The following is a 23,401-nucleotide window of genomic DNA, read 5'->3' on the forward strand; positions in this document are numbered from 1 at the left end:
CTTGAAGGGGGGTCTCTCGAGGCTCAGCGGTTCTAGTGTTAAACAGCATGATCATTACAGAGGTGCACCTTGTGCTGGGGACAATAAGAGGCCACTAAAATGCCACAGATTTCTCAAGTTTTGAAGTAGCGTGCAGTTGGCTTACTGACCACAGGAATGTTCACCAGAGCTGTTGCCAGATAATTTAATGTTAATTTCTCTACCATAAGCGGCTTCCAACGTAGTTTTAGAGAATTTGGCAGTACGTCCAACTGGCCTTACAACAGCAAACCACGTGTAACCATGTCAGCACAGGACCTCCACATCCGGCTTCTTCACCTGCAGAATTGTCTGAGACCAGCCATCCAGACAGCTGATGAAACTGTGGGTTTGCACAACCAAATAAATTTAGCACAAACTGTCAGATACCATCTCAAGGAAACTCATCTGTGTGCTCGTCATCCTCACCAGGGTCTTGACCTGACTGCAGTTCGGCATCGTAACCAACTTCAGTGGGAAAATGCTCACCTTCAATGGCCACTGGCATGAGGGGAGAAGTGTGCTATTCACAGATGAATCCTGGTTTCAACTGTACCGGGCAGATGGCAGACAACATGGCATCGTGTGGGCAAGGAGGTCTGCTGATGTCAATTTTGTGAACAGAGTGCCCCATGGTGTAGGTGGGGTTATTTTATTTTTTTACATTTTAGTCATTTAGCAGATGCTCTTATCCAGAGCGACTTACAGAAATGAATACATACATTTCATGCATTTTTTTGGTACTGGCCCCCCATGGGAATCAAACCCACAACCCTGGTGTTGCACACACCATGCTCTACCAACTGAGCCACAGGGAAGGCCAGGTTATGGTATGGGCATTACTGGAAGCTGAAAATTTCCCAGTTCTTCCATGGCCTGCACACTCACCAGACATGTCACCCATTGAGCATGTTCGGGATGCTCAGGATTGCTGTGCACCACTGCTTGTTGCAGTTCCCACCCATATCCAGCAACTTCGCACAGCCATTGAAGATGAGTGGGACAACATTCCACATGCCACAATCAGCCTGATTAACTCTATGCAAAGGAGATGTGTCGCGCTGCATGTCGCAAATGGTAGTCACACCAGATACTGACTGGTTTTCTGATCCATGCTCCTACCTTTTTTTAAGGTACTGTATCTGTGACCAACAGATGCATATCTGTATTCCCAGTCATGTGAAATGCATAGATTAGGGTTTAACAAATCCATTTAAATTGACCCTTTTCCTTATATGAACTGTAACTCAGTAAAATCTTTGAAATAGTTGCATGTTGCGTTTATTTTTTTGTTCAATGTATTTAGCAATCTGGCTATTTAGCAGTCTTATGCCTTCGGGTAGAAGCTGTCTCGGAGCCTATTGGTCCGAGTGCCGATGCTCCGGTACCGTTTGCCGGATCGTAGCAGAGTGAACATGGGTGGCTTGAGTGTTTGGACATTTTTCACACCTTCCTCTGACACCGCCAGGTATAGAGGTCCTGGATGGCAGGGAGCTCAATCCCAGTGATGTACTTGGCTGTCCGCACCACACTCTGTAGTGCTTTGCGCTCAAGGGCGGTGTCTTTGCCATATCAAGTGGTGATGAAGCCTGTGAAGATGCTCTCGATGGTGCAGCTGTAGAACTTTTTGATTATCCGAGGGCCCATGCCAAATCTTTTCAGCCTCCTGAGTGGGAAGAGACGCAGCCGTGCCTTCTTCACAACTGTGTAGGTGTGTGGAGACCATGTTAGGCCCTTAGTGATGTAGATGCCAAGGAACATAAAGCTCTCGACCCATTCTGCAACAGCAACTCTCCCCTCTTTCTCCTATGTCCACGATCAGCTCCTTGGTCTTACTGACGTTGAGGGAGAGGTTGTTGCTCTGGCACCACACTGCTAAGTAGCTGACCTCCTCACTGTAGGCTGACTCATCACCGTTGGTGATCAGGCCTACCACCGTTGTGTCATCAGCAAACATGATGATAGTTTTGGAGTCGTGGATGAACGCAGTCATGTGTAAACAGGGAGTACACCCCTGAGGGGCCCCCGTGTTGAGGGTCAGCATGGAGGAGGTGTTGTTGCCTACCCTCATCACCTGGGACTGGCCCATCAGGAAGTCCAGGATCCAGTTGCAGGGTCTCTAACTTGGTGATGATCTTACAGGGGATTATTTTGTTGAACGCTGAGCTGTAGTCTATGAACAGCATTCTAAGCAGTTATTTCCCCTCTTGTCCAGTTGGGAGAGGGCAGCGTGAAGTGCAATTGATATTGTGTCGTCTTTGGATCTGTTCTGGTGGTATACAAATTGGAGTGGGTCTAGGGTGTCTGGGATGATGGTGTTGATGTGTGTCATGACCAGCATTTCAAAGTACTTCATAATTACAGATGTGAGTGCTATAGGGCGATAGACATTTAGGCAGGTTACCTTGGAGCTCTTGGGAACAGTGACAATGGTGGTCAGCTTGAAACATGTTGGGATTACAGACTGGGACAAGGATAAATTGATTGAAAATGTCTGTGAAGACTCTTACCAGGTAGTCTGCGCATGCTATGATAACGTGCTCTGGTATTCCATCTGGCCCAGCGGCCTTGTGATTGTTAACCTGTTGCATGGACTCATTCCGTGTGCAATAATAGTGGTGAACATGACTTGAATGACTACCCCATCGCTGTACCTAGGGCTGTCACGGTGACCGTATTACCACCACACTAGCGGTCACGAGTCATGACGGCAATCAAATTGCACGTGACCATTTAGTCATGGTCATTAGGCTTCTCCAAGGTATGATGATGCTGATGGTCATTAGCCTATAATGTGAAGAAATAACCTAATAGTTTATTTTAAAAAACCTAAACGTTCTGATCTGTTGGGATCTAACACATCCCACAACTGTCCCAGACGATATCTGGAATATTTATTTCTCACACAGAATAGAATAGGTCAACTTTTGTACTATGGGGGATAGTAGTTTTACATAGGCTAGTGCTTTTTCTGTTCATTAGGCCTACTCATCTTGTTGGCTGACAAAAGTAAATGTGGACAGTTCTTCCAATATCTTCAATATGTGTCTCTGAATTGGATAAGGACTCACATAGTTGCGTCCCCAATGTGTCTGTCTTCACTTGTAGCCTGTGAGAAAGACCCGATCAAGTGATGGAGAGCCATGTGAGTGAGAGGTGTTTCGAGCATGCAGCCGGGAGAAGGGAATTCAAATGATTATATTCAGCCCAAGGGCACAACAGCCGCTGGCCACAAAAGGCATGGAATTTTAAGGGGCATTACGGCCACACAAAGGGGATGCCACCGAGAAATTCGAGGCATTATCAAATGCTTGTCAAATTGTGAATGAGAGACTGATTAAGTGTGTACAGCCTGTGCAAAATACATGGCAGAGCTCATGACTTTCATGCAACCTTTTTAAAATCATTTTTAGTCATGCAGCCTTAGAATGTATTAAAAATCAAAACATATAGCCCAACGTTTTTATCACAACTACAGTTATATAAATAACTCTAAATTAAGCATATAGGTGTACCTGTTTCTTTGTTAACCGCTCAACTACAGTTACATAAATAACTCTAAATTAAGCATATAGGAGTACCTGTTTCTTTGTTAACCACTCAACATGTGCGCAATCCCTCTAATCGTTTATCTATTTTATTCAGCTATGTTCAATTGTATTCTTCATACTATAAAATAATATAAAATAATGCCAGAGAATTCTAAGCAAATCTTGTCTGCTAAATGAACTAGTGTAGGCCACAGCCATATGGCATAGCCAGATCAGGGCCTAATTTAACTCAAAGTATGCTATTCTGTTCTTCTGAAATAGACTACATTTTCTTCATTTCATGTTTCTTTAGACCGTCTAAAATAAATAATGGATTTATTATGATAGTGTAGGCTATATTACATGGATTTATTCGATTTTTTTAAAAGTAGATGTTCCAAAGGTCTGCATGGTAGGCTGCCAGGAGATGCTAAATGTGTTTATGTTAATTAACAGTCAATTACTGGGAGACCGGCAGTTATTTGCTTGACAGTCACCGGCTGACGAAATTTCATGACCGCAACAGCCCTATCTGTACCACACACATACAATTATCTGTAAGGTCCCTCAATCGAGAAGTGAATTTCAAGCACAGATTCAACCACAAAGACCATGGAGGTGTTCTAATGCCTCGCAAAGAAGGGCACCTATTGGTAGATGGGTGACAATAAAAAAAGCAGACACTGAATATCCCTTTGAGCTTTGTGAATTTATCAATTATGCTTTGGAAGGTTTATCAATACACTCAGTCACTACAAAGATACAGGCCTCCTTCCTAACTCAGTTGCTGGAAAGGGAAGAAACCGCTCAGGGATTTACTATGAGGCCAATGGTCATTTTAAAATAGTTACAGAGTTTAATGGCTGTGATACGAGAAAACTGAGGATGGATCAATAACATTGACAGCCAATAGAAGCTCATCATAACACACCCCTTCTTACATGTGTCTCTACGGGTAAATCTTCTCCAGGTGAACCAGGGGCTTAAGCTGCTCAGCGAAAATGACAGAGTGAAAAGAAGGAAGCTTGAACAATGGTGCCGGAGGAGATGGCTGCCGTTTTACAATCCACTAACCAATTGTACTATTGTGTGTGTTTTTTCACGTTATTTGTAACTTATTTTGTACATAATGTTTCTCCCACCGTGTCTTATGACTGAAAAGAGCTTCTAGATATCAGGATAATGATTACTCACCCCGTACTGGAGGAATATTTTTTCTTTATCGAGTCCGACAGGAAGGATTTACTTCAGATGCCCAAAAAGGCCCTCATCCCCGTCATTCGCAGGAGAAAGAGACGGAGATATGGGCAACGAAGGTCTGGGCGCCTTGTAAGGATTCTGCGGCAAGCGAGTAATCTTCCTTTACCATCGGTCCTATTAGCCAACGTACAATCAATAGAAAATAAATAGGCGAACTACGATCACGTAGTTTTGTAATTGAACAAAACTATGCTACATTTTATCTCTGGGACCCTCAGGATGACAAATCAGAGCAAGATTACTCAATGTAAGTACATTATTTAGCTTCAGAGGTGAATGTATCAAACCAGTTGCCGTGATAAAACTTTCTTGTTGTTGTGCTCTCTCCTCAAACAATAGCATGGTATTTTTTCACTGTAATAGCTACTGTAAAATGTACAGTGCAGTTATATTAACAAGACACCTGGGAGCCAGAAATCTTTCTGATTGAGAGGGGGTCAAATACTTATTTCCCTCATTAAAATGCAAATCAATTTATAACATTTTTGACATGCGTTTTTCTAGATTTTTTTGTATTTATTCTGTCTCTCACTGTTCAAGTAAACCTACCATTAAAATTATAGACTGATCATTTCTTTGTCAGTGGGCAAACGTACAAAATCAGCAGGGGATCAAATACTTTTTTCCCACACTGTGTCATATTCGTGTATGTTGGTGGCAGGGAAGTCAGGCGCAGGAGAAACCAAATTGGTTATTCTGGAGTATTTAATTTAAAAAACAAACTCCACAACCAAAGTTCAAAATAACATGGGTAACATAATACCCGTCGCACACCGATACAAAACACACGTAATATAACATAACAAAAACAATCACCGACAAGGACATGAGGGGAAACAGAGGGTTAAATACACAACATGTAATTAATGGGATTGGAAACAGGTGTGTAGGAAAACAAGACAAGACCAATGGAAAATGAGAAACTGATCAATGATGGCTAGAAGGCCGGTGACGTCGACCACTGATCACCACCCGACCATGGAGGGGCATCGACTTCGGCAGACGTCGTGACACACTGTATGTCCTGGGAAATGTTCTTGTTACTTACAGCGTCATGCTAATCACATTAGTGCACGATCGGGACACCGATCTCGTAGAGGTTAATAAATAAAAAGATCGTAGAATTTTTCTTTCACATTACAGAGTATTGTCTGTGGAACGTTAACAAAAAATGACAATTAAATCAATTTGAATCGCACTTTGTAACATAATAATATGTGTCCAAAGTCAAGGGGTGTGAATACTTTCTGAAGGTACTGTATGTCTGTCTGGATGTCTGTTTGTCTCTGTCGCTCTGGCTGGCTGGCTAACTGTCTCTCTCTCTCTTTCTCTCTGTCTCTCTGTCTGTTTCAATTGACAATGTTTAATTCCTCTGCTACCTCTATCCCTTGTGTGGCCCGCAAAACCTCTTACGCTTTTCTTGTCTTTATATCTACTTTCGTCTATGCTTCGATGACTCATGCTTCTCTCTCTTCCCACTCTCTTCCAATCTCGATCTTTTCCTCTTTCATTCATCAATCATTCTTGCCCTTCCCTCCTCAACTCTTGTATTTAACTTTCCTCTCCCCATCTGCCATCCTACACATCACCCTTTCTCCCCCTATCCATTCCTCCAACCTCTCTCAGGCAGTGCTGTGTCAGTGTTGAATGGACCAGTTTTGGCTGAGGACAAAGACATTGGGCCCAATGCTGTGGTCAGGTACCGTCTGCTGGGAACAAGACTGGACCTCTTCACTGTGGACTCTGATACAGGTCTGACACACACACACACACACACACACACACACACACACACACACACACACACACACACACACACACACACACACACCACACACACACACACACACACACACACGCGCGCGCGCGCACACACGCACATACACACACACATAATGGTCACTTAATCACACACCAATAATACATGCACACTCAAACACATACACACACTCTCACTCACAACCCCACACACATATCATTAATCATAATTTTCAAGTGAAATCACATTTTATTTGTCACATTCTTTGTAGACAACAGGTGCAGACTAACAGTGAAATGCTTACTTCATCACCAATTATCCAACTGCCTGTACCTCTCCCCTGTTCCCCCCTGCAGGTGTAGTGCGTGTGCGACAGAAGGCTCTGTTGGACCGCGAGGCGTTTGTGGAGCCGCGGGTGGAGCTGCTCCTGGTGGGGGAGGATGTGGGAGGGCTCAACAGCAGCGTGCCCCTCACTGTGACAATCATGGACCAGAACGACAACCCTCCTGTCTTTAACCCCCCCAGCCTCACTGTGCACCTCCCTGAGAACAGCCCCACTGGTGAGTGTGTGTTGATGGGTGGGTGGATGGATGGTGGTGTGTGGAGGTGTGTGTGTGGGTTGGTTCTTCTATCCTTGTGGGGATCTAAAATGCTCCAAAGTCCCAACAAAGATAGTAAAACAAGAAAATGTCTCCCTCATGGGCTATTTTAAATTTAGGGGTTAGGATTATGGGTTAGGGTTACAAGTTAAGGTTATGGTTATGGTAAGGGTTAGGTTCAGGGTTAGGGGTTAGGGAAAATACAATTTTGAATGGAAATGCATTTTAGGTCCCCACAAGGATAGAAGAACACAACATGTGTGTGTGTATGTGTGTCTGTGGGACTCTATGCATGCATTCATGCGTGTGTATGTACGTGCATGCATGCATGTAAATAAACTCAGCAAAAAAAGAAATGTCCTCTCACTGTCAACTGCGTTTATTTTTGGCAAACTTAACATGTGTAAATATTTGTATGAACATAAGTTTCAACAACGGAGAGTTCAAGTTCACAGATATGTGACTAACAGAAATTGAATAATGTGTCCCTGAACAAAGTGGGAGTCAAAATCAAAAGTAACAGTCAGTATCTGGTGTGGCCCCCAGCTACATTAGGTACTGCAGTGCATCTCCTCCTCATGGACTGCACCAGATTTGCCAGTTCTTGCTGTGAGATGTTACCCCACTCTTCCACCAAGGCACCTGCAAGTTACCAGAAGTTTCTGGGGGGAGTGGCCCTAGCCACTGGATAGAGATGCTTTTGTACCTGTTTCCTTCATTTGCACTTTTCAGTACGTTCATCTCTAGGAGACAGAACGCGTCTCCTTCCTGAGCGGTATGACGGCTGCGTGGTCCCACTTGCGTACTGTTTTAGTTTTATTTATTTTTTAATTAATTTTTTACCCCTTTTTTCTCCCCAATTTTGTGGTATCCAATTGGTAGTAGTTACAGTCTTGTCTCATCACTACAACTCCAGTGTTGTCCGGCTTAATCTATGTCTGGGAAACATGCCCCTTGTGTTCTATCCTAACCTCTGTGTCCTCTCTTCCTTCGTTTCTCTCTGTTCTAGGTGTGGTGGTGACCCAGCTGTCTGCCAGTGACGCTGATTCAGGCTCTAATGCCTGGCTGCTTTACCGGCTGGAGAGTGGTGCCCAGGACCGCTTCGTAGTTGACTCCCTCTCTGGTGCCGTCCTGGTGGGCAACGCCACCCTCGACCGCGAGGAGCGTGGCTCCTACCGCCTGGTTGTCGTGGCTACTGACCGTGGCACACCCTCATTGTCGGGCACGGCCACCCTGTCGGTCATCCTGGATGACGTCAACGACTCGCGACCACGTTTCCTGGAACCCGTGACAACTATTAACATAAACGAGTCTACACCGCCGGGCGTGGTGGTGGCAACACTCGCCGCGAAGGACCCTGACCTACGACCCCGGCTGGAATATTACATAATCTCTGTGGAGGCGAAGGATGATGGAAATAACCCTGTTGTTGGGCTGCAAGAGTCATTCGGCATCGATTTCCACACGGGTTAGTAGTCAACAGACACAGTCGATCATGTTTAGTATTGTATCTTTACTGAGTTGCCTGTCAGATTGTGTGGATGTTTTGTAAATATGTGTATACAGCATAGGCACCTGAACAATGTCGCAAACGGAGCAGCTGCACTTTCAAAATAGGGGTGCAAACGTATTTTTTTGCACCCCCACTTTTTTTTCCCAGAAAAGTATCATGATCTATTGGGTAATTTGTCATTTTCAATGATAAGTAATGTTTTGAGTTAGTCTGTATTGAAATAGATAGTTCCATTTTATATATTATATAATTAACAGATTGCGGTTGAGCTCACACAAAAAAACAAACAAAATGGAATTTGTGGCGCAGAGGTCTAAGGCACTGCATCTGAGTCACTAAAGAGACTGGTTCGTTTCCAAGCTGTATCACAACCAGCCGTGATTGGGAGTCCCATAGGGTGGCGCACAATTCGCCCAGTGTCATCTGAGTTAGGGTTTGGCTGGGGTAGGCCTTCATTGTAAATAAGAATTTGTTCTTAACTGACTTGCCTAGTTAAATAAAGGTTAAATAATAAAAAGAAACATGTCCTGCGCACACAAGCTCCCATTAGGCCTACAGAAATACATCTAACGGATGGGATATAAAGTTATGTTCCTTGCCAAATGATGACAGTTTTATCACAAATTCAAAATGGCTAGTTGATTGAAGTAGGGAATTATGTGTTCCAACAATGAGCTGCAGTTTTGGAATAATTGCATCTGGTCGATTTTCTTGCGAACTCCTAGTGCCATTTAGAATTGGTTAGCCTAGTGCTATGCTATAACCCCCCTAAACATAGACAGGTTCCACATTAAGCATATGCAAAAACATTTGTTTGATAAAGACAAAAAGCATATTTTCATCAGAATCATTAAGCCTACTCACCAAACAGATGTTGTGGCCGTAATTCATCACCATACAGTGTTCAATATGGAATTGTCCATTTAGAAAATTCCAAAGAACAGGGAGAATAAACTAAATCGAACGACTGTATATCGAAAAGAGAACAGATTTTGGTTTGTAACCCTGAAATATTTTCTTTAAACTCACAAAATTGAGCCGCGTTTCAAGTGATCAGTCTTTGAGAATAACTGTTCCAGACGTGAGACGCACTGCAATCTTTTTTCATTTGGAAAAATATTCTGGTCTATTTTATTATGTTTTATACTATAAAATAGGTGTGTCTTGACTGTGATAAGGGTTTGGGCAATAAGAGTGTCTTGCTTGCTAAATTAACAAAACAAGGCTATGCCATTGTACAGCCAAAGGCTTCTACAAGCAAGCAACACTGCTGACTTTTTGAAGATTGTAATTCCAGCAATTCATGCTGAAGTGAGATTTTCCCCGTCAACGAAAGTTGGCACACCGGTTGAGAACTCAATACCTTAAATGGTCAGCAGATGGCGCAGTGATCCACTCATTAGATGACAGATGATAACAACAGAGAGTAGCAGCGGTGGAAAAGAGGGGGGAACAATGCAAATAGTCTGGGTAGCCATTTGATTAGATGTTCAGGAGTCTTATGGCTTGGGGGTAGAAGCTGTTTAGAAGCCTCTTGGACCTGGACTTGGCACTCCAGAACCGCTTGCCGTGCGGTAGGCGAGAGAACAGTCTATGACTAGGGTGGCTGGAGTCTTTGACAATTTTTAGAGCCTTCCTCTGACACCGCCTGGTATAGAGGTCCTGGATGGCAGGAAGCTTGGCCCCAGTGATGTACTGAGCTGTACACACTACCCTTTGTAGTGCCCTGCGGTCGGAGGCCGAGCAGTTGCCATACCAGGCAGTAATGCAACCAGTCAGGATACTCTCGATGGTACAGCTGTAGAACCTTTTGAGGATCCATGCCAAATCTTTTCAGTCTCCCGAGGGGGAATAGATTTTGTCGTGCCCTCTTCACGACAGAACAGATTATATGGGATTGATTATAATTTTTTTGTAAATTATAGTTGTATTTGTTGTTCTGTTTATGCTTTTAGAAATGTAGCTTAATTAAATTGATTAATATTATTGTGTTTCTCTTCCAAGAAAACTAAAATGCATTTTACAGTAGCCTATGTAGGCCTCAGGGTTTCCATTCGGAAAATATGGCATTGTACAACGTGACCGGTCTGGATTAGGACTAGACTACTAAACGACTGCGAGTGAAGAGCAACATAATCCTAACATTTCCACACCGTAATTGTAGGCTAACCAATACCCAAACGGAGATTCAGTGAAAATAAAATCTGATTGATTTATCAAGACCAGTCCCCATGCTTGTCTAAAAGCAGCGTGAAATGGTGCTGAAATAGTTGATCACATGCGGGTAGACTATTGCTTCAAATCCTATTATAACAATTGGATGACTCTGGGTGTTTCAGTATGCGAATTACTATGGGAATAAATATAATTGAATGACAGAAATATTGGAATAAAGTAGGCTAATGCAATTGAAGGCAGCAAATGGTTATTTGTTGCCTTCAATTGCATTAGCCAACTTTATTCCAATATTTCTGTCATTCAATTATATTTGTTCCCATAGTAATTTGTTATGGATCCATCCCGATGTGGTTAGAAAACAGTGCATTTGGTGGGCTATACAAAAGAGATGGGAGAAGTGACATGCCTCACAAACATCCATTAATACATTTAAAGTCCCTAAACTTGGCAAGAGTCTATTGTCCTGCTGATAGCCCATGAAGAGTGGATGGCTTATTTTGTTTTCCAATTTATTGGAAAGGCTGCTAAACCATTTACACCTGGCCCACAAAATTGTTGCATACTTACAGTACAGTGCACTTTCACTCCATTCTCCGCCCGACTCTCTACCAATGCCACCAGATTGTTCTGTGATAGGGGGCCGGTATTCTGTGGTCTGTGATATTGAGTTAGAAATATAAATCTTTAGAGTACATTGAAAGTTTGCCCTTTTTTGGCTAGTAGGCTACACTTTACAATAGAACTCAACACAGACTGGCCGCAGCATCTATCAGCAGTGGCAGAAATTGTTGGATTTTTCAGACCAAGCCGAGCTGTTAGACTATCCTTTTGTAAATTAATGGAGGTGTGAATGTTTCAGTCAGTATCTCTCCTATTGCACTAGAGTCCTGCATCAGGCAAAACAAATCAGCTGGAGGATGGTCCCGGAGTTGAGAGAGAACTTAAATACAATGGCGCAATTACACTTGACATGTGGACTGACAATTTTGGAAAAATAGGATACTTGTGCCTGACAGCCCATTACATAATGAAGAGTGGATGTTATCCACCACGGAGTGGGACAGTGCAGCTCAAAACTGCAGATAACATAAGGCCAGCTATTATGAAAGAATACTTGTGGATCTTGTTGATTTCCTCTATCACTTCAAGAGGCCTACTGTCCACCTGGTAATTGTGTGGTTCCAAAGGATAAAGCGTCACCTTCAGATGGATGTGTGGTTTCAGAGAGAAGCCAGCTGCGAGCCTGCGACCAGGCATGGTGGAAGACATCATTTTCCTGCACAGCAATTTGAAGAAATCCAGTGATGAATGGACTGATTTTGAAGTTATTGTTTTAGTATATTTATTTGTTGTCTAATATTAGAAGGCTATTCAAAACCTCCTAAGGATCCGCCCCTTTTTTTTTAATATTTGCCTGAAATGACATACTGAAATCTAACTGCCTGTAGCGCAGGCCCTGAAGCAAGGATATGCATATTCTTGGTACCATTTGATGGGAAACACTTTGAAGTTTGTGGAAATGTGAAAGGAATGTAGGAGAATATAACCCAATAAATCTGGTAAAAGGTAACACAAAGAAACAACCAACCATTCTTTTGTATTTTTATTTGTTCCATAATCTTTGAAAGGCAAGAGAAAGGCCATAATGTATTATTCCCACCCCTAGTCCAATACACATTTTGGCCACTAGACGACAGCAGTGTATGTGCAAAGTTTTAGACTGATCCAATGAACCATTGCATTTCTGTTCAAAATGTATCTAGACTGCCCAAATATGCCTAATTTGTTTATTAATAACTTTTTATGTTCAGAATTGTGCACTCTCCTCAAACAATAGCATGGTATTCTTTCACTGTAATAGCTACTGTAAATTGGACAGTTCAGTTAGATTAATAAGAATCTAAGCTTTCTGCCAATATCAGATATGTCTATGTCCTGGGAAATGTTCTTGTTACTTACAACCTCATGCTAATCGCATTAGCCTACGTTAGCTCAACCGTCCCATGGAAGGGACACTGATTCCGAATAAGTTTTTAAAGCGATTTGACTTGTCAATGTGCCACATTGCGCTATGAAAAAATATATATTTGTTCTTAAAACCTGTTGGGGCTCGGGGGCAGTATTGAGACATTTTGAAAAAAATATGTGCCCATTTTTAACTGCCTCCTACACCAACTCAGAAGCTAGGATATGCATATTATTAACACATTCGGATAGAAAACACTCTGAATTTTCTAAAACAGTTTGAATGGTGTCTGTAAGTATAACAAAACTCATATTGCAGGCAAAAACCTGTGAAAAATAGATCAAAAAAAAAATGTGCATTTTGTGACTGTACTATTTAGTGTCATTGTTTTATAGATACCATAGTGAGAAAGGATTCATTTCGCAACACCTACGGCTTCCACTAGATGTCAACGATCTTTATAAAGTTGTTTGAAGCGTCTATGATAAACAGAGAGCAAATTAGAATGCGAGGAAGTTGACATGTCATCGCTTCATTTTTTTGCGCCTGCGCATAAATCTGAGAAGCGTGAGTTTGTCATCATTGTTTATCTAGACATAGGATAGGTTGTGTGAAAATATTACTGATGTTTAACGTTAAAAATGGACCAAAAGATTAATGCTAAACAACATTTGACATGTTTGAACGAACGTAAATAGATTATTTACTAGTTTTTTTTAGCTTTTCGGCGTGATTTTACACCCCCCCCACCACGTTTTGTGGGAGCATAATGAACGCTAAGTACTTGGTGTTATTTGGACATCAATTATGAACTTTGTCAAAAGAAACCACATTTGTTCCGGACCTGGGATGCCTTCCGGACCTGGGATGCCTGCCTTCTGATGGAGATAATCAAAGGTAAGGGGATATTTACAATGTTATTATCGATATTAGATGATGCTAACTGTATAGCATAGCTTATTGTTCTTAGCATAGCACCCCGTTTATTGCAAAATGTGATTTCCCAGTAAAGTTATTTTGAGATCTGGCCATTCGGTAGCAATTACGAGATGATAATATATTATTCTTTGAATGACAATATTATAATTTACCAATGTTTTCGAATAGTAATTTTGTTATGTTCACCGGAAGCATTTCAGAGAAGAAAAAAATCTGAATTTCACGCTACTGTAAAATGCTGTTTTTGGATATAAATATGAACTTGATGGAACAAAAAATGCATGTATTGTATAACATAATGTCCTAGGAGTGTCATCTGATGGAGATTGACAAAGGTTAGTGCATAATTCTAGCTGGTTTCTGCTTTTGGTGACGCCTGACCTTGAATTGAAAATGGATGTTTGTACTTTTGTGGCTATGTACTGTCCTAACATAATCTAACTTTATGCTTTTGCCGTAAAGCCTCTTTGAAAATCGAACAATGTGGTTAGATTAAGGAGATGTTTATCTTTTAAATTGTGTAAAATAGTTGATTGTTTGAGAAATTGAAATGATTAGATTTTTGATGTTTTGAATTTCCAGCCTTGTTAGCAATCCCGACTCGGGGTTCATTGCTAACCTGTAGCCCCAACAGGTTAATTCATGGAATGGTTTCTTTTTAGCCAAATGTTAAATAGACATGCAGACAAGTTAATAAATACAGGAAATAGGATCTGGGTCTGGGAAGGTGTGATGTCGTTGATGTTTGTATGTGTATGCTTTGTATTGCCTAAAAATATAAAATGACAAGCAACACATCTGATTATTCATTATGAATAGGATTTATTTTGTTTACATTCTTCATTGTAACCACAATGTCACAAATAACTGAACACACACAACATGAGCAGATTAACGTGGTCAAAACAGTTATATTTTAAAGATTATCAGAAAGAATGTTGATACTTATTTATTTTGATCCAAAGCCACGAATGTGTGAGTCACTTTACGCTGACAAATATAGCTTTATGGCAAAATAGCCTACTAAATAGGCCAAGCCTGAACAAATATATTAAATTGCCCAAGTACATTAGTAAATTTCATGAATAAATATAGTAGGTCAGGTCTTGAAAATATGGTCAACCTTTTCCCCCTCCCTATTCTCGCTGGACTCTTTCATTCAGTTTCTTCTTCACGTCAACAAAGTGTTTCAGAAACTCACTACATATAGAGGGGCTATCACTCTTTCACACTGTGGTAAATAAAGACAGTTTGTTATTTAGAATTATTTCTTTCTGTTTTTAGAGGGAGAGAAACCAAAAGCCTACCGTGCCTATTTTTCAAAAATTGTCAGTATACATGTCTAGTGTAAATGGCTCCATTGTATTTACCCAAGTTCTCTCTCAACTCTGGGACCACCTGCGAGCTATTATTTGTTTTGCCTGATGCAGGATTCTAGTGCCAGAGAAGAGAGACTCTTGGACTGAAACATTCACACCTCCATTAATTTACAAAAATATATTTGTGCCACAGTTTAGACTACCGATAGATCAGCATTCTTACTCCCCCTTGTGATAGTGTGGAACAATGACACAATTATGCAATTTACAACAATCTGCCACCATCTACCACAAAAGGTCGCGGCATAAGCTCAAAACTTTTAATTGAGGAACCACTGTACAGCTTCAAAATATGTGACCGACCGGCTCGATTTGGTCTTATGTAGTAACATTTGAAATGGTGTTTTTTTTACATTGGATAAAAGTAGAGACTCAGAGCTAGAAAATTGTATATCATACACTACAGTTGTGGAACAATGGGAAAACAATTGAGAAAATGGTCCTTGAATGTTTTGGGAAACCTACTGGAGAGCTCTTCTTTGTCTACACCCATTCAGCATCGTTCACACCCTGTTAACCTCTATGGGCTAGGTGGGACGCAAGCGTCCCACCCGTGGTGCACTCCATGGTGGTGCATTTCAAGAGCGGCAAATTTGAATCCAAATAAATGTCAAAATTCAAATTTTTCAAACATACAACTATTTTACACCCACACATTTACAAGAGTTGTGTGTAATGTTTTGTCAATTCAAAGACAGGGTCACCAAAACCATAAAACCAGCTAAAATGATGCACTAACCTTTTACAATCTCCATCAGATGACACTCCTAGGACATTATGTTAGACAATGCATGCATTTTTAGTTCTATCAAGTTCATATTTATATCCAAAAACAACGTTTTACTATGGCATTGATGTTGAGGAAATCGTTTCCCTCCAATAACCGGCAGTCAAGTCAGCACCACAAATTAAATAATTAAAATTAGAAAACATTGGTAAAATATTATATTGTCATTTAAAGAATTATAGATTTACATCCCTTGAACGCAATCAACTTGCCAGATTTAAAAATAACCTTACTGGGAAATCACACTTTGCAATAATCTGAGCACTGCGCCCAGAAAAATACGCGTTGCGATACAGACTAGACGTCATGTTGGGGAGATCTAAAATCGAAAATACTATGTAAATAATCCATTACCTTTGATTCTCTTCATCAGATGTCACTTCCAGGTATCACAGGTCCATAACGAATGTAGTTTTGTTCAAAAAAGCTCATCATTTATGTCCAAAAATCTCCGTCTTGTTAGCACATGATCTAAGCCAGCCGGACTTCTCGTCATGAACGAGGGGAAAAAATATATTTACGTTCGTTCAAACATGTCAAACGTTGTATAGCATAAATCATTAGGGCCTTTTTTAACCAGAACATGAATAATATTCAAGGTGGACGAATGCATTCTCTTTTATAACGTATTGGAATGAGGGTACCCAACATGAACTCGCGCGCCAGGTGTCTAATGGGCCATCATCGTTCCATGGCTCTTGTTCGGTCAGATCTCCCTCCAGAAGACTCAAAACACTTTGTAAAGGCTGGTGACATCTAGTGGAAGCAATAGGAAGTGCCAAAATATTCCTCAGCCCCTGTGTTTTTCAATGGCATAGGTTTAAAGGTAATACAACACATCAGGTATCCACTTCCTGTCAGAAAATGTCTCAGGGTTTTGCCTGCCAAATGAGTTCTGTTATACTCACAGACACCATTCAAACAGTTTTAGAAACTTTAGAGTGTTTTCTATCCATATATAATAAGTATATGCATATTCTAGTTACTGGGTAGGATTAGTAACCAGATTAAATCGGGTACATTTTTTTATCCAGCCGTGCAAATACTGCCCCCTAGCCCTAACAGGTTAAGCCTTATCCCCACCCATCTCTTTAAGGGTCACAAGGGAGGCCATGTACTTAACAACCAAAGATTTCAAGATGAATGGCTGGTTTATACTACAGGTGTGTTTGTAAATTCAATCTGGAGTGTGCTCAGAGTGTGCTCTGGGCATTCATAAACTCAGAGTGTTGTTAGATTGTCTGTTTGTAAATTCAGAATGTTTAGCTCTCGAAGTGTTCAGAGCGCACACTAGACGCTCTGGTGGAGGAGTAGGGTTGATTTGAGCATTCTGACCTAACAACAGCAGTCAAGCACCAAAACTAACTGGCTAATGTTGACTAACTTGCTAGATACTTCCATACACGAATAAGGAAACAGCTCACACTGACCATTTTACTCGCCCTCGCAGAGCTGGTTAGGCTGTGTTGAGGTTATCCAGTAGCATTGGTGACTGTAACTGTGCTACTGGCAACAATTGAAATACTATTTTTTTGCCAACTTTTACTGACACCGGTCATATTCAACGGGTGATGAGCATTCGTAAATTCGTCAGTTATTTTGCGCTCTGGCACACTCAGATGCGAGTGCTCTGAAATCGGTGAAAATAGCCAGAGCTAATTTACCAGCTATGGCTATCGACAGTTGTCGCAGTGACATCATGAACATTCTATTGAAATGGTTAATTGCATAGTGGAGTTTTTTGTTTAGACATGTAGCTAGCTAGCTAAACAATGAACCATAATCCCAACTCATAACTTTACTACCCTGTGTGAATCTGCAGGTAGCTAACCAACCAGGTTCAATGTTAGCTAGCTAGCTAGCTAGCTAGCTAGCTAAAATTAGGCTATAGCTAGCAATCCAAATGGCTCTGAGATACAAATAATTTTACTACACAGATAATACACATAATGTTGCTAGCGAGCCAGCCAGCTAACGTTAGCTAGATAGCTAACAGAACAATGAAATGAAAATGACTTTCTGACAAAATTATAAATGTGTAATATCAGAAAATGTAGCTAGCTAGACTATCTTACCCATATACATGGATGGACTCTTCTCTCTCCCTGTCACGGATGCCATCGTTGCCCTTAGTTTGAAGATGTAACCCGGAGACAGGTGTTTTATACAATAGCCTTCTGTGTGTTCTCTTTTCGACTCCCTATGCATATTTGCAATCAAACACCAGAATTTTCTCCATCTCCTTAACTATCATATTCTAATTCCACTGATTTAAAACTTGGTCCTCCATAAAGTGGAGAGCAACCCTTTTGCAGTTCCACTACGGGATATCGTTCAATCAAGCCACTTTAGAAAGGATTACCTACACATAATGACCAGCTCATGTTATAGACAGAAGCATGCTACATGGCAGACCAATCTGAACTCATCTCGGCATGTCCAGCCCACCCATTATCTCAGCCAATCATGGCTAGCGGGAAGGTTCCTGACTTTTTCCTTGGCTAAACCAACTAGGCTCATAATTTAATAATTGTATTGGTATTTGCAGATGGTATGCACGTTTGTTATTAAGGTACATGCAAGTTCACATGTACCAGAAGACATTTCTGCCAAAAAAAAGCATTTTGATTTAAAAAAAAGTTTATGTTCAAATCGCTCTCCTGTTAAGTAGTGACGTGGGACATACGCCTAGTTCCCTGAAATTAGTCACATATGTTCAAAAGCTACCTTGTCCATTTACCATCTGAGTAAACTTATGTATTAGGCTAGGTCAAATGTAGGGTTAACCTCTCTGGGCAAGCGTCCCACCCTAGTCAACAGCCAGTGGAATCGCGTCGCGCGAAATACAAAACCTCATAGATGCTATAACTTCAATTTCTCAAACATATGACTATTTTACACCATTTTATAGATACACCTCTCCTGAATCGAACCACGTTGTCCGATTTCAAAAAGGCTTTACAGCAAAAGCAAAACATTAGATTATGTTAGGAGAGTAACCATCTTTTTTTTCCAAGATGGCGTAGCAGTTCAGATGTCCTTTACCCTCCTCTTGTCGTGTCCCGTGTATATATATTTACATATTTTTTCTTCGTATATCTTTTTACATTTTTTCTTCTAAAAACTCAACCTCAAAGCACTCTCCTGCAACCCGCCTCACCAATTTAAAAAAAGAAAGTATTATTTACCTCATCTGAAATCCACAACAGAAGCTAGCCTGAGGTTAGCCATTTTCACTGGCTGACGTTGGAGTTCAGCTAGCCACGGTTAGCGGTCATCAGATATCCATTAGCTCGAAAAGCTATCGCCAGTCTTTGTACAGCGCGACTCAGACCAGAGCATACCGGTCCTATTCTCTCTCCTTTCCCCGGATTTCTACCGCATGCTCTGGACATTTACACCTGGATCTTGCAGCTAACTATCTCTCTCTTCGCTGCTCCTCTGGGGATGTAGAGGTGAATCCAGGCCCTGCAGTGCCTGGCTCCACTCCTACTCTCCAGGCGCTCTCTTTTGATGACTTCTGTAACCGTAATAGCCTTGGTTTCATGCATGTTAACATTAGAAGCTTCCTCCCTAAGTTTGCTTTATTCACTGCTTTAGCACACTCTGCCAACCCGGATGTCCTAGCTGTGTCTGAATCTTGGCTTAGGAAGTCCACCAAAAACTCTGAAATCTTCCTCCCTAACTACAACGTTTTCAGACAAGATAGAACGACCAAAGGGGGCGGTGTTGCAATCTACTGCAGAGATAGCCTGCAGAGTTCTGTCCTGCTATCCAGGTCTGTACCCAAACAATTTGAACTTCTACTTTTAAAAATCCACCTCTCTAAAAACAAGTCTCTCACCGTTGCCGCCTGCTATAGACCACCCTCTGCCCCCAGCTGTGCTCTGGACACCATATGTGAACTGATTGCCCCCCATCTATCTTCAGAGCTCGTGCTACTAGGTGACCTAAACAAATACCTAGGTGTCTGGTTAGACTGTAAACTCTCCTTCCAGACTCACATCAATCATCTCCAATCCAAAGTGAAATGTAGAATTGGCTTCCTATTTCGCAACAAAGCATCCTTCACTCATGCTGCCAAACTTACCCTCGTAAAACTGACCATCCTACCAATCCTCGACTTCGGCGATGTCATTTACAAAATAGCTTCCAATACCCTACTCAACAAGCTGGATGCAGTCTATCACAGTGCCATCCGTTTTGTCACCAAAGCCCCATATACTACCCACCACTGCGACCTGTACGCTCTCGTTGGCTGGCCTTCGCTTCATAATCGTCGCCAAATACATTGGCTCCAGGTCATCTACAAGACCCTGCTAGGTAAAATGCCCCCTTATCTCCGCTCACTGGTCACCATAGCAGCACCCACCTGTAGCACGCGCTCCAGCAGGTATATCTCTCTGGTCACCCCTAAAGCCAACTCCTCCTTTGGTCGTCTCTCCTTCCAGTTCTCTGCTGCCAATGACTGGAACGAACTACAAAAATCTCTGAAACTGGAAACACTTATCTCCCTCACTAGCTTCAAGCACCAGCTATCAGAGCAGCTCCCAGATCACTGCACCTGTACATAGCCCATCTATAATTTAGCCCAAACTACTACCTCTTCCCCTACTTTATTTATTTATTTTATTTATTTTGCTCCTTTGCACCATATTATTTATATTTTAACTTTGAACTTTCTTCAAATAACAAATCTACCATTCCAGTGTTTTACTTGCTATACTTTATTTACTCTGCCACCATGGCCTTTTTTGCCTTTACCTCACTTATCTCACATCATTTGCTCACATTGTATATAGCCTTATTTTTTTCTACTGTATCATTGATTGTATGTTGTTTTACTCCATGTGTAACTCTGTGTTTTTGTATGTTGTCGAACTGCTTTGCTTTATCTTGGCCAGGTCGCAATTGTAAATGAGAACTTGTTCTCAACTTGCCTACCTGGTTAAATAAAGGTTAAATAAAATAAAATAAATTAAAAAAAACAGCCAGAAATAATCACACAGCCATTTTCAAAGCAACTAGATGCATCACAAATACCCAAAACACAGCTAAATGCAGCACTAACCTTTGACAATCTTCATCAGATGACACTCCTAGGACATCATGTTACACAATACATGCATTTTTTGTTCGATAAAGTTCATATTTATATATAAAAACAGCATTTTACATCGGCGCGTGACGTTCAGAAAATATTTTCCCTCAAATGCTTCTGGTGAATCAGCACTACAATTTACAAAATTGCTATTCGAAAACATTGTTAAAATATAATATTGTCATTCAAAGAATTATAGATTAACATCTCGTGAATGCCACCGCTTTGCCAGATTTAAAAATAACTTTACTGGGAAATCACACTTTGCAATAAACGATGTGGTATGCTCAGAAAAATAGGCTAGGCGATTCATGTTAGCGCCATCTTGGAACCATCAACCATCAAAAATACTATTGTAAATATTCCCTTAACTTTGATTATCTTCATCAGAAGGCACTTCCAGGAATCCCAGGTCCACAACAAATGTAGTTTTGTTCGAAAAAGTTAATAATTTATGTCCCAATAGTTCCTTCTTGTTAGCGCGTTCCGAAGGCTACTCAAAATGTACCGTAGTGCGCGGGACTTGTCGTCATGAATGTGCAATTTTTTTTTATTTAAGTTCGTTCAAACATGTCAAACGTTGTATAACATAAATCTTTAGGGCCTTTTTCAACCAGAGCTTCAATAATATTCAAGGCGGACGATTGCATTGTCTTACTAAACGTTTCAAAAGGGGAGGGTAGCCATGGGCGGCCGCGTCATAGTAGTAAATGGCCCTCCCCCTGTGACCAAGTTCCACAGCCTCTCTTTGGGTCAGTTTGTACCATAGAAGACTCAAACCACTTTGTAAAGACTGTCGACATCTAGTGGAAGCCTTAGGAAGTGCTAAATGATTAATAAGCCCCTGTGTGTTTCAATGGCAAAGGTTTGAAGTGATTTCCACACATCAGATTTCCATTTCCTGTTAGGATTTGTCTCAGGGTTTTGACTGCCATATGAGTTCTGTTATACTCACAGACACCATTCAAACAGTTTTAGAAACTTTAGGTTGTTTTCTATCCAAATCTACTAATTATATGCATATTCTAGTTACTGGGCAGGAGTAGTAACCAGATGAAATCGGGTACGTTTTTTTATCCGGCCGTGCAAATACTGCCCCCTATACCCAACAGGTTTTAAGCAGCGGTTTCGAGGACACAAATTACACCTAGTCCTCGACTAGAAAGAATTTTGGCTGGAGATTTTCAATTTTTTTGTCCAGGTTATCCATGCTTTTTAGTCCAGGACTACGCTTAATCTGTGTCCGGGAAAACCTCCCCATAATGTTTAAATTAGTGCAATGTCTTACATGAAAAAACAAGTTGACCAAGTACATTAATGGGTTAAACCTACTCTGAGGTTGTTTTTAGGCTGTTTGAGAGGTTTAATTCTTAATCAACAATGTGAGTACATCTTTTGTTGAAGGACAGTAGATCAATAAAGCTACAGTACACTAGCAGTAGTCAAGCTGCTTATGCTGAAGAAACTTGTTAGTGCATGGGTCAAATTAGCTTTAAAATGTATAATATTGACTGAATATATATATAGGGCAATTTAGCAATTGGGATTTGTTATCTGTAATGGTTATAATAACTGTGTCTTTGTTGCGCACTGTTGGCATATAGGCCTAGATAAATAAAAAAATTACATCTGGCCCTCTAAAGTACTCGAGTTCAAAATAATTTATTGTGGCAGAACCTAAACATTTTTTTTGTTCTGTTCATAAATACGGATTCCCTTGTGAAGAAACAGCTTAGATTTGCAGGATTATATATATTTTTTGCACCCCCACTTTCAGACAGGCACCCATGGTCAGGCACCCATGGTATACAGTATAAGTCAACTGTATGTAAACTGTGTGTGTCTGTGCGCATGTGTGTCTGTGCGTGTGTGTCTGTGCATGCATGCATGTGTCGGTGCGTGTGTGTGTGTCTGTGTTAAATGCTTGTATATGTGAACTGTGAATGTGTGCCTGTGCATGTGTGTTCCCACAGGTGCTGTGTTTGTGCGTAACCCACTCAACAGAGAGCTGGTGGCCACCTTTGAGATCCTTGTGTCGGTGCATGACAACGCCAGTGATGTCATCGACATGTCAGTCAGCGTACCTAATGGTGAGTCTTCATCTAAAATCACCCTAATTCTAGTTTTTTAAACAATTGTTTTGTATTTCATCACCTTTTTGTGGCCCTATATGTCTCTCAAGATTCAACACTTTGTCAAACTAACAGAAGTAGATAGGAATTGACTTACTGCAGCTCATGATAAAACCAAGCATACTTACCTTACACACAAACCTCAATCAGTACAATACACTCAAAATAGGTTGAACGACAATGCTCTTAATCTCTCCTGTCTCATTACAATAATAACCCTCTCAATTACCGCTCAACCAT

General features: G+C 41.1%; 1 protein-coding gene across 1 annotated transcript in view; it reads left to right on the forward strand.

Annotated features, from left to right (window-relative positions):
• The window catches only part of LOC106579432 (cadherin-23), a 692,150-nt gene that overhangs the window by 587,224 nt on the left and 81,525 nt on the right, over positions 1-23,401 (forward strand). The window contains exons 45-48 of the mRNA XM_082965932.1: positions 6,435-6,560; positions 6,924-7,127; positions 8,176-8,634; positions 23,003-23,119. Coding sequence (XP_082822058.1) covers positions 6,435-6,560; positions 6,924-7,127; positions 8,176-8,634; positions 23,003-23,119 — 906 coding nt within the window. The remainder of the gene's footprint in view (positions 1-6,434; positions 6,561-6,923; positions 7,128-8,175; positions 8,635-23,002; positions 23,120-23,401) is intronic.

Source organism: Salmo salar, chromosome 19 (assembly GCF_965601325.2).
Source record: "Salmo salar chromosome 19, fSalSal1, whole genome shotgun sequence".
NCBI lineage: Eukaryota > Metazoa > Chordata > Actinopteri > Salmoniformes > Salmonidae > Salmo > Salmo salar.